The sequence below is a fragment of the Anas platyrhynchos genome, chromosome 3 (assembly GCF_047663525.1).
Source record: "Anas platyrhynchos isolate ZD024472 breed Pekin duck chromosome 3, IASCAAS_PekinDuck_T2T, whole genome shotgun sequence".
Taxonomy (NCBI): domain Eukaryota; kingdom Metazoa; phylum Chordata; class Aves; order Anseriformes; family Anatidae; genus Anas; species Anas platyrhynchos.
This window is the reverse complement of record NC_092589.1, coordinates 73,323,137-73,335,558: the sequence shown is the minus strand read 5'-3', so window position 1 is coordinate 73,335,558 and position 12,422 is coordinate 73,323,137. Positions and strand designations below refer to the sequence as shown.

Sequence of the window (12,422 nt, the reverse complement as noted above, 5' to 3'; positions counted from 1 at the left end):
TAGGGGAACTGTTACAGGAGAATGGGAGCCTGTGCTTTTCTAAATAAACACACAGTTTCACTGGAATACCTGTAATAAATCCTTTGGTACACCTTAGTGTGAATTCAACTATCCTTTTTTTAGAGGCAATTCCATGAAAAACACTGAGAATCTTTCTAATCTGCAAACATCTTTTTTCCTTTCTTTTGTGTACCAGTCTTCACCCTATCCCCCTGGCCTAGGGGGTACTTTGCTCTGAACTCAGGAGGTCTTTAAAACTGTAAAGGGGAAACTTGGTTTGGAACAGAGAGCTTATTGAAAAAAGACCTCTAAGTCTTCCATGCCAACTTTATTTTACAGGAAAACACTAAAGAACCTGTAACAACCCTCAGGTTCAAACATTGTTATTTCACAGTCATCTGTAATGTTTTGTAGACTTAAAAAGCTACATCTAAGGACTTATTTATACAGCACCTCATGAAAGAGGTTTAAAAGTTTCACATTCTGTTGGAAATAAACTTCTACTAAACACAATATTGGTCAGTAAGTTAATACTTATGTTTGGGGTGCCACAAATCTTGCCACTGCTTTGCTTTTAAGCGCTACCTGAAGAACACACGAACATGCTTTCCCTCTTCTCTCTTTCAAAACGGGTGGCCATCTCTTCTTGGCTGGCTTCCTCTTCATCTCTGCACTCCTGCAGCTGCTTCATTTTCTCCATGAGAGCCTCAACTTCACAGACGGACTCTGTAGTCTTGAAAAGGAGACACAAATAGTTCATTTCCCTGTGTAACAAGAACTGACAACTACAGGAGAAATCGTCAAGCCAGAAAATTTAAATGCAGGCTGTGTCCTTCATTTACATCATTAAATACTGATTTTTCCAGGAAAACGGCTCTTGAAAGAAATTTGCACTGATCTAACAGTTCACATTTAGTCATCATCTTTTCTCAATAAGATCTCTGGTATTTGTAGTATATTTTAAGACTCACAGCTTTTTGGAACCAGTGGTTGTCACACCAAGACTGAAATAATTTCTTTTATCTAATCTAAATGTTCAACAACTGAAAAAATAGGGGCTGTAACAGAAATTCTGATAGAGGAAGTAACCACAATTTACAACCCAACTGTATTTTTCCCTTTCTCTGCTCACATATTGAAGAAAACATATCGAAAGGGAAAGGAAGAGTGAATGTAATGCAGATTTAATGAAGCCTCAAAGGACAGCTAGCGCAAGATAATCTTACTTCACAAAAGCTGTTTCAACACCACCACAATATGCTCTTAATTCAGTATCTGGTCCTGTAAAAATCCATCATTACAGAGCAAAATTAAGTTATCTTCAGTTTAAATTATTCTCCTTTTTTTTCTCTCTGCCTTTTGCAGTCGACTCGCTCCTTGAGAAAACCAGCAAGCTGATCTGACAAGATCTGAATGCCACCCACGCTATTACAGTAGAGGAACCTGCGAGGAACCTACATTGAAAATATCCTGTTGTCACTGCTCTTAAAGCAGCGCTCGGTTCACATCATGTTTCTCACCAACTGGAAGCAAGTGCAGCTCAGCGAGCACAAGTGCTGCAGGCAGGAAGTACTGTTTTAGACACAGGGTCAGAAAAGTGTGAGCGATCTGTCGTGTGATGCACCACCAACACCTCAGGGCATCAAAGGCTAGCATCAAAGGAAGAGCCAAGTTTCCACTGCACACGTGGAATAAAAAGCTTTCCTGGCCACTGCTACTCAGGTCATGTATCACCATCTAGCTGAGGTCAGCAGCAGTCCCTCAGATAGGCAAACAGATAAGAGATCAGAAAAATAGACAAGAGAGATTGTATCTTCGGCTCTTCCTTTGCTAGCTTTACCCGGTGCCACTTCAGCTCCTCCTAAATACACCTTTTCACCAGGTTAATCCTCAGCTAGGTTAGGCTCAGCAATCCCACTGAACAAAAAGAGCTGCTCACACGGGTATCCTCAGTGTGTTCAGTTTACAAAGAAGCTACTGTTGAAGGAGAGTGTTCAAACACTTCCTGAGATACTCACAGTTGGGCTGGCATGAATGTCATCCACCCCGTGGTACCCATTTGTCATGTCGCAGATGCAGTAGTTGCTGACGGAAGGTGGCCTGAAGGTGTGACCCCCTTCGCAGTCGATCTCCGGGCTGATTCCACAGCCAAAGGTGAAGGAAGCCAGGGAGTGGTAGTGTGTGAGGAGAACCACCGCGTGGATCAGCTCCGCCAGGGACCAGCTGTTCTCTTCAGTCTTCAGAAGTTGCTTTAAAAACAATGCAAGACAAAAGCCTTATGTTTAAAAAGGGGTTTGAACAATTCCACCTTTGTGCAATTTATCAACGCTTTCATTTGACAGGTAAAATTAGTTTTCCAAAATCCACAATTGCTTCCTAACTCCCTGCGTGCTCGCTGTCCTGTTAGCAGGTCACCTGCTGACTTCTCTCCCCTCTCCAGCCCCCCAGCAGCTATCGAGGCAGTTGGGGTTTCTGCTTTGCACCATATGGTTTGCACTGAAACCAGACTGACTCGTGTCGAAATTTCACGCCTCTGGTGAAGACGCAACCTCAACAGTTGCCTCTTTCTTCGACCGGTCTTTACAGACTTGGAAAACCCTGGCACCTCCTGGCAGATCAGCTGTGCAACAACCTGGCATCAAGGCTGGGCTCCCTGCACCCGGTCCCCGTGGGTGGAATGCTCTGCGTTTGACAAGAAGCTTCAAACCCCAACTTCCCCTTCAGGCAGGAAAGTGTGGGAGGTTTGGGCCTCCTGGCAAAGCGTGTGTCCTCCCCCACAGCCCAGGGTCCTGCCTCCACTCTCCACCTGGCAGGCAGCGCGGAGGCAGCACCCACTTCCTCCGTGCTATGGGTGAAGAAAAGGGCAGGGGAGGGAAAATTACCCCAGTAGCCACATTTAGGGTGCCCGTACTGTGTGAGCTGCTGTTGCTGCACACCCGAAGTGTTAGTTCTGACTTTTTTTCCCCCCAAATAAAATTATCTTCGATGTAAACACCAGGGGACTCGGAAATGCCTGCAGGGAGATTAGAGTTCTGAAAACCGAGCGTTTGAACCAGTGAATACTGGGCCAAAAAAAAACCATGGTGATCTGCCTTCAGCCTGGCGCCGCCTCAGAAGTGCTCGGGGATTTCTGGTTACTGCCAGCATCCAACTTCAGGAAGCGCACATCTGACCACAGCAGCGCCGCACCAACAGAATTCTGACATGCCAATTCTGAAATAGCGGCCTATCATAAATTAAATCCGTTTGTGGTTTGAGACCAGTAATGATTATGCCAGCTTTATGGGGTTAGCACAAGTGATACATCGTGCACACGGTATCGCAGTGACTGAACACCGAAATGAAAGTGATCTGAAACACAGAACATTTCTCACCCTGTCTGGCTCTTAACCCTGAGACTGCATTTACTGAAAAACAAGGGTACGTTCACATTACTCCGTGAAAGACTTACCTCGATATGCTCCTTGGTGATAAGCCAGGGTCGGTGAGCCAACATTTTGTTCAGTTCTCCCAAATTTTGCAGTTTTTGAGGTGCATTTTCCAGCCCATTCAACCATTTAGGGTCTCCACCGACGTGAAGGAAGTCATTCACATGGAGGTTAACAAGGTAAGAGCACTGATGTCTTGCTGCAGCCTAAAAAGGAAAACACGGTTGTGGTACAGAAAACAGTGACAGTAAGTTAGTGCGTTACAACAAATGCCTCAAGTCATCATTTCCTCAAAATATTCAAGAGTAAGACTTGCAGTGTTCAAAGGATGATTCAAAAAAAAAAAGCCTGTTTTGATTATTGTTCTCCTAACACAAATATTCCTCATGTGTCTATGCTCTAACCATGCTGGCTACAGGAACAACATGCCTACATCCAGGCATAGATTTATTTTATGACCTGTAGCATCCTGCACAGTACTCTCCAGTGTAGAGGAATCAAGACTGCTTCTAGGCAAATCTTCCCCAGCTAAAAGAAAAGCAGGTTTCAGCATGCATAGAACAAGAACTAAGGGCAGCTTTTCAGCAAAGAAGAGATCCGGTGTCATTTATTCAAGCATTAATACTTTTCCCATCAAAATAAGATGGGATGCAAATCTTCAGTGTAACTTCAGCAGGCCATTGCTGACCATTGCACCAGCAGATAGGAAATCATAAAATCAGCCACTTCTGGCAGAAAACCTGCTCAGAATTTAGAGATTCAGAAGCAGATAATGGGACTACTGAGTTAGAGAGAGGTGCATTTGACAGAGCACGCATACAAAAAGCTGTCTTGAAAACCAGCTTCTGAGATACTAAGGAAACCAGGAATAAACAACTCTTATTTTTATAACAGATTTTTTTTCTCTTCCTTGCATTCCTACCGAAACTATGAACATAAAGTACTGATCTTATGAAACAATTTGTAAAACAGACACAAACAAACCTACTCTGTTTTTCCCCTTAGCTTCTGACGAAATGCCCTGCCAACTAAAAACTGCAAAACACTGCTATTAAAAAAGATCAGAGGCAGTTGCCAAAGCGGCTGTTTCTGCTCGCTGCTTTACGTTCCAGCATACCATTATCCCGATGTAGTGCCGGTAATGAAGAGGGAGCGGACCATCCATCTGCAGCAGATAGTGCTGAGTTTTCAGAAAGCTTTCGAGGTACTGCGGGTGGAAAACCATCACCAAGGTAACGTTGTCCAGTCGGCCCAGCGTGGCGAAAGACTCTGTGAACAGCGTGTGCATCATGGCGTCTTCGTTTCCCACTTGAATGGTCTGCGTTAACAGAAAGAGAGATGAATAATATTGTCTGAGCAGTACTGATAAAATAGAAAAAAAATGTATTACCGCAGCACCCAGGCCTCCAGTGAAAGGAATTGTAAGATATCTCTCCTAATGGCATTAAATCAGTGCACATAATGCAAGCAGGAGATCCTCTCAGCACCTCTCATTTGGATCCCAAATGATTTTATCAGCAGCAAAAAGAGATTTTTGCCTTTATACTTTCTCTCATGCAACACTGACTTCTCCTCAACTCTCACCTTCACTTTCTTGAGTGCCCCAAATTCATCTGAAGTTATTATAGAAAGAGCAAGCTAACTGAAAAAATATTTTTTACTGAAAGAAAAAGCAAAAAAAGAAAAAGCTAGCTAAGATGACAAGTGAGAATTATAAAAGGAAACTGAAGTTTAAGGCTCAGAAATTCCTAGAAAACCACAGGCATATTACTGACTTGTCCTCTGCTCCAAGTTCTCCTACCAGTCGCTCAGGAGAGGAGCCCCAGCACTGCTCTGGCACTCGGCAGTTTGTCAGATCTTCAGGATGGCAGCTCAAGAAAAACTAACCCTGGAGCAGAGGGGCAGGTACCTCGGGGACCAGTAGGAAACTACATCCGGATGTTCACAAGGAAACACACGCTCTGACACAGAGCAGTGTTGGGTTTCTCTGCTGCTAGAGAGCAGTGCAGGAGGTGTCACAACTATTCCAGAGCTCCCCCGGGCTCTCGTTGCTTTGTACATCAGAACCGTGGCCAAAGGCTCGCCAGGACTGAATGTGATCGCAACTGAAAATGTTTTGCAGTTCAGCAGCTGTCCTGAAACCAACTGTGGGTGACTACTAAAAGAGCTGTTCCTTAAAAGCATAAAGTTCACTGTGTACTTGAAAACACCACCACACCTCCTTCTCTGGGATGAATCTGCTTGGTCCGTGTCCCAGTGGTCTAGGAATTCGTATTCCAAGTTCCTAGAAAAGAAAAACACACCATCTCAGTGCTCGGTTATAAACAGCCTCTTAGCTGCGGCTGCAAGAAAGAAAAGAATTTGCCATTCAGGGCTGAGCTTATTTGGGTACTCGGGGTGCTCTGCCCCCGGTACTTTCGCCAGTACCACTTGTACGAATGCAAATTATTTTTCCGCAAGTACTTGAGGACCAGTCACACTTGTTTACAGAGCGCAGCCCCACTCCAGCTACAAAACCTGCAACAACAAAGGCCCTGTCGACCACAGAAAAAAAAAAGACACAAATATAGCTATACGTGTGCGCACAGCACAACCTGGTTCACAGAAAAACTGTGCAGGAGGCAAGATATTCTGGCAGGGCGTCCGGGACACGTTGTTCAGTACAGAGCCGGCTGCTGTGCGGTTATGCCACTGATACAAAACGAGACTGATGGATGTGTGCACATCCGCACTCAGCAAGCACATAACACTCCGTGCATCTGTCAGGAAATGAAACAGCTGTAACCCTAATCAGATTTCTTTTTTCCCCCGACCTCAAAGAGGTCTTAAACTGCTGAAAGTACCTGATCTACATCTGTGCCAGCTTTCTTTTCAAGGCTTTCTTTTCAAGACGGGTAAGTAGCTGCTCAGGCTCACACGGAGGCAAGGGGGAGCACCCTGCGGTACTGAGGCACCGCAGGCAGAGTAGAGGGGTGTCTACAGCTCTTTTAGGATTCAAGAGCAGAGCCCCTAAAAGCTGCCTGCCAAAGCCAGATTTAAGTTTTGCTGCGTTTTCCCTACATAGGTGAAGGCTGTTACAGCCAAGCAATACTGCTCTCACTTTCTAGTGCACCTTTTGTCCTTAGCTGAGGTTTCTATTTGCAGGAGTTCATCACACGAGAAGCAATTTTATTAATCAGTTACCGTTCCCTAACTTTCCACTAAGACTAAAAGCCAGCTTCTGAAGGCTGGAAACAACCAGCACGGATCCACCTCAGAGCTACCAAAGCTCACCAGACTCCACCAGCCTCCAGCACCTCTCAGACCTAAATCAGCAGCCCTCACTTCTCTTACAGCAGTAAATGGAGGCCAAGAAGCAGTTCTCAGCAGCCCTTTCAGGTATCCCACAGGACACTAAGGGTTGTGCTGGGGCTTTTTCCTCCTCCTGACATTCACAAACACACCCTGCTTGTCAGCTGAGGTGCTGCAGCAATGCCACTTGGATTCATTTCTTAAAAGCCCTCTCTCCCCAAGCATCCTATCACTCTTCCTCAGTAATATTGCAGCTTCTTATCCCAGCTGCAGCCACGCTAGCAAATTAGAGAAACACCTTACATGCAAATGACAGCAGAGGGAACGGCGGTACACATCGGGTAATTTCACAGATGCCTGCAGTTGTCTGCCAGCTCAGCCACTCCAAGAGCAACACCTTGAAGTTTAATTCCTGAACAACTGCGTTTCAGTCGGCCCTGTCCCAGGGGAGTTACAAGGAAGAAGAAAAAACAAATTTTCAGAAACAAGGCGAGGCGACCGCTGATGTATTTTGCCCGGCAATCTGAAACACATCCACGTCGATACGTGTTACATTTTTTAAAGCATGCCGGGGCCAAACTGCTGTGTTTACGCTGCACAGAACTGGCAGTGTTAGGAAGGCAACGCTAAAATAAAAAGCGAGCCCTCTCTGCAAAGTGACGTTGGGCTTCCTGGGGGGCTGAAGAAGTCGCCTTGTTTTCCTCAGGCCCTGAAATGATGGCAGGGGTTCAAATGATGGCTGGGAGAGCTTGGGGATGCCCAACAGCACCCCAATGCTTTAACATGACACAGACAGCCCAGAAATAACGCCCAGAACACTCCTGGAGGACCTTCCTTTGTTTTTTTGCTGTATTTCCAAGCTCCACAATGCCTTCCAAACACACTCATCCTAGACACACCTCCCTCCAGCCTTTCCTTTGGAGGACGAGCCACCTCCCGGGCCACCTGCAGCACCCCTGCCCCTCTGCCTCCTGGCAAGGACACCCCTCGCAGGACACCAACAAGCACTCAGCGAAGGAGCCAGGGGCCAGGCCGAGCAGCAGATGCAAACAACCAACATTTATTTTGCTTCTGACAAAAGCCTAAGCGGCTTTCATGTGATTCCAGCCCATCAGGTTGCGCACCGGTGACCTCAGCGCTGCGGTTTCCCCAGCAAGCTTCTCCTGGCTTCTTTCCTCCTTTGTTAACCTCGCCGCGCCGCTTCCATTCCAACCAGGAACTCCACAGCTGAATCCAGCTCCGAGCTCAGCAGAAAGCCGACCACAACTGAGGCCTGATGTGCAAGTAAGACCTCGTAGCGATAATCCACCGCGGGCGGCTGCAGCTGTACAAATGCTGTGTCGCTGGGCTGGAGGAGGCTCCCTCGGAAATCACAGGAAGGGCACCTCTCTCCTGCGTCCTGCAGAGTCAACCAAGTGTAATATCTCCCCCTTAGACAAAAAAGGAGAAACGCAGAAGCTGGGTGTCTACCCGAGGCTGCTACAGGAAGACCAATGGCTTAAGATGAGGTCGCAAGTCACAGGCTAATGCCCTAACCATCAGACCGTGTCTGTTCAGAGACCTCTCAACCAGGAAATGTGTGTTTTATGCAAATCTACACCAAGAAACAGCTCCTCAGAACGCAGGCTGAGGAGTTAATGAGACAAGTCTGCAAACTTAATTAAGCTTCCCAGTTACCACTCTCTCTCACCCATCTCTCAGTCCATTTATCTAACTCCATGATGCCAACTGAGCCCAAAATCTGTACGGCATGCACAGATGTGCTGAGCAAAGGCCACTTACAAATCCATCAGCATGTAGAAACTCACTCTACTTACAGCTTTTCTGTAGCTTAATACTGTCAGTCAAGCCTGTTTTTAGGTAAATTTTTAAAGTATCTTGTCAAGAACAGCATTCCTATCAAATGGAAGTAAAAGCTTGAGATGCAAAATTGAATTGCAAATGCTTAGGAGATGCATTTTAATACCTGGGGGACGATGTTCTCAGTGCTGTTTGTAACAGATCATCATCTACTTTGGTTTTAAACCTTTTCAAAACAAAGAAATGTCACTGCTAAACAGACACCCAATGTCAGAAATTCCACCTAGGAATACTGAAGCAGAGTTGAGCTACGTGCAGGGATGCAGGGCTTTGAGACCAGGAACAGCCACGTAACCCCAGCTACAGCTACTGCTCCGTAGTTGAGCCTAAATGCTTTTTCAGATCCCTGCTACCGGCTCCTGGCAGCTAAAGCTCTGCCTCTTATCACCAAACTTCTCCCAAAACTCAATCATAGTTTGGTCAGACGAGTACGGTGATTGCCACCAAACTTCTGATTTTCGGTAATTCAGGATTCACCAGCTGAGCACTAACCGTGAACCACAATCTTCAGACTGCTTGCCTGGGTTAAAACACAATGAGTCATTTTGCTCCCCTCAAGTACAATCAGCACCAATATCAAATGCTGTATCTCCCGGAGATGCTGATTTATATACCCACTTCAGCCCCTCGAAACAGACAGAACAGAACATTTTGTCACAGACAAGCCACATGCGAAGTGAAAAGAGAATTATCAATTTACCTCACTAAACCACGCTTGGATTAACATCTTCACCCAAATCATCTGTATCCTGACTAACCACTAAGCACTGCTCGACTCAAACAAAATTTTATGGAAGTCCCATTCCGTAATGCAATATAAATGAATCAGCACAGGTATACAGAGGGAAATGAGTCTGAGGCGATGCTTTTTGTGGGTAACTTTTCCCCAGACGGCCAGTGGTCATTTTATGTAATCTAAGCACATTCCTTTCCAAGCTCAGGGTTAAGTACAGCACAATAAACAACTTGTGGGTTCAAACCTCTTCAGCACAATTCCCCGGTAGACTTAATCCCCCACTTCTCCACTGTGCCAGTGCTGGAAATTCAGCTTAGGATGCTGTAGCATCTGCAGCCGACGTTAAATACATTCAGTTAGAGCTTTACACTCTTCTAGGCTAACAAGACCCAAAGAATCTCCGTGTCCGAGATGCTGGCACTGCCTCTCCAAGGGAGGCTTTGGCACTTACCCGTCTGGGAGGCTGCTGCTGCCCTCGCTCTGTCTGGTTCCTGCTTCCCCTTTAAAGGTCACCGACAGCGAGATCTCTGCTGGTGACACTGACAGCCCACAACGTCTGAGACTCCTCGTTTAGATCTTAACGACAAGGGCTGCCACACTGGGCTCACAGGACAAGTTATTTTGCTCTCCCTGTGCTCTTAGCACCAAGCTGGTGCGTACTCAGCCTAAAAGATGTATTTTTGGTCCTGCTCGTGCGGCTACCTTATCAGATGGGTAGCTTTTGCAAGCAGATGGATTAAGAAACAAAGAGTAGGGATTAAAAATAAATTATTTTATCTCAAAAAATAAAAAACAAAACACCACAGCTCATGAGCACCACAGTTTCTAAACGCAGGGCTAACCAAACCAGGCAGTTTTTCCTCTTCTGCTCACTGATGTAATCCAGCAGCCTCTGCAATCGCTGTGTCTCTCTCAAGCCGACCCCGACTGTTATTAAGCTCCCATAACAGCAGTCCCCAGATGCCCACGTACCCCAAATGCTGCTTCCACTCCCTGTGTCCCCCGGAGGTGTCCCTCAGCCTGAGCCCTGGCCATGCCCGCACCCGCACGGAGACCTGCGGGCAAGCTCCAAAGCGCTGCCAGAGCACAGCAACCAAACTGCTGCTTCACCGAGCGCGTTTTCCTCCTATATTAATCAAAACCCTTTAAGAATCAATACGGGAACGCTCTCCCGATGCCTCAACATCCTTTAAAAGACCGCGTTTCATCAACCCCCCAGGCTGCAGGGCTCGAGTCAGACAGATATCAGGCATCCCAGCTCCGAAGCAGCGCTGCATCCCCTGCCCGAGGCCAGCCAGGCGGCCCCGCTCCCCCCCGGCCCCTCAGCCCCCGCCGGGTACCTGCTGCAGCCGCCGCCCGCCCGGCCCAGCCTCTGGCGGCAGCGCGGGGCCGGGCCCTGCCTCACCTCAGCGCCCGCCCCGTGAGGCGGGCCCCGGCCGTGAGGCGGGCCCCGAGCCGGCTGAGGGGAGGTTGGAGCCCCCGGGCAGCGCCCCCGCTTGGCTTTTGTGGTCATGGCTCCAAAATCCCCCTGCCACCAGGGTCACCCACGTCCCCAAGCACCGCGTCCAGCCTCCCCTCAGGCACCCCCAAGGATTGACCCCACCGGCTCCCTGGGCAGCCCGAGCCCTCTTTCTGAGACCACCACCGCCACCATCTCTGTCCCCGGCTCATTTCACCACCTTCCCCCGCCACCCGCTCAGCCCAGCCGTGGCAGGAGGCGAACATTTCGCAGATATTTGTGCTGCTGCTTCAGAAATTTGGCCTCGCGCCTATTCCCAAGATCATAACAGTCCCGGGCAAACATATGTTTTGCAATCACATCAGCAAAACACTCGGCCTTTGTTTGCGGCAGCCTGTGCTTCTCCCGCTGCCCCCCCCGGGGCTGGACGTGCTGCCAGCTGCCTGCCATCTCCCACCTCTGCTGGGGGGGGATGTTAGGCCAGCAATCAGCTCAACAGAAACACGCCTCTGAACTGGACGCCCTGAGTTTTTCCTCATCTTCCAAAGCAATCTAGGGTTTACGAAGCTAAAGTGTGTAAAATCACGTTCCAGCGAATATTGTGAATTAAAATAAAATGACAGACACAAAGAGAAGTTGCAGTTTAGAGCGGAGGAGGCCAGGACAGCTCTGACACAGTCCCCTGGGGGATGAAGGCTCCTGCCTATGCTTTGCAATGCCCCAGACCCAATCTTGAGCTCTAACGAGCTATCTGGTAACAACCAAGCAGGGAAATTCCACGACACTGAACTTTACACTCCTTTAAATGCAAAACTGAACACTGAAAAACTCTTCACTGGTGGCTTCTGGTATGGGTATATGAGTCCTGCAGCCAAACACAGAAAACACCGAGGACAGGGGAATGAGGCACCAGGGCTCAAGGCACCCATTCTGCACATTTCTGATGCTAAAGCTTTGGAAGTTGTTTTCTTTCTTCTCCACTTTCCAACTACTGCCTCCTGTCTGGGCTACAAAGTTAACTCAGCAGAGTGGAAGGATGCTCTGCTTCCAAAGGCTTTGCAGTACCACATTAAATTACCCAGAGATGTGCCAAGTGCCACAGCTCCTTACTGGGGGACTTGGTTTTATGGTGCCCTGTTTCTCCAGAAGAAATGAAGCGTGTGTCGTACCTGCTTGCACTTCGTAAAGCGCTCAACAGAAGCATGGAAAAAGAAGAAGAATTCCACACTGGCAAGGAGGGTTGCGTTTTGCGAGCTAATAAAATAAACTAATGAAGAGCACTGCTTAATTCCCCCTGGCTACTTCCTCACTTCAGGCCAAAACTTAACAAAGAGCTGAGGAATGGGCTCCTCTTGCAACACAGGCAAAGGGCGGGCTGGTGCTCAGAAAAACTGTTGAAAATGAGAGTAATGGCCTGAAAAGTTGACATGCACGAAGATGCCTCACCCTAAGAAGCCTTCCTGGATGTCAGATGAAATGTAATGCCCTTCAGTGAATTTGTTAACGTCCTTGGAAGAAAAATAAATAACTAAAAAGTGCAGCGCTCAGTTCCCTGAAATGTTTTTCTATTTCCCTCACTGTAGCGGGTCACCTTGTCTGAGTATTTGTGAGGAAGCCTGTTTATGCTGATACTTGCTCCTATACAAAG

The 12,422-nt window shown here is 47.5% G+C and overlaps 1 protein-coding gene across 9 annotated transcripts in view; it reads right to left on the bottom strand.

The window, feature by feature from the left end:
- Positions 1 to 12,422, bottom strand: part of SESN1 (sestrin 1) — a 70,214-nt gene that overhangs the window by 3,439 nt on the left and 54,353 nt on the right. For 4 of the 9 annotated variants that reach the window (XM_038175890.2, XM_038175892.2, XM_038175893.2 and 1 more), the window contains 5 exons: positions 5,647 to 5,712; positions 4,546 to 4,746; positions 3,452 to 3,634; positions 2,019 to 2,249; positions 586 to 733 (listed from right to left, as the gene is read on the bottom strand). In XM_038175890.2, coding sequence (XP_038031818.2) covers positions 586 to 733; positions 2,019 to 2,249; positions 3,452 to 3,634; positions 4,546 to 4,746; positions 5,647 to 5,712 — 829 coding nt within the window. Of the gene's footprint in view, positions 1 to 585; positions 734 to 2,018; positions 2,250 to 3,451; positions 3,635 to 4,545; positions 4,747 to 5,203; positions 5,565 to 5,646; positions 5,713 to 7,022; positions 7,157 to 10,287; positions 10,610 to 10,655; positions 10,780 to 12,422 lie in introns of those variants that run through there. The other 5 variants (XM_038175897.2, XM_038175895.2, XM_038175894.2 and 2 more) reach the window with 5 other exon arrangements.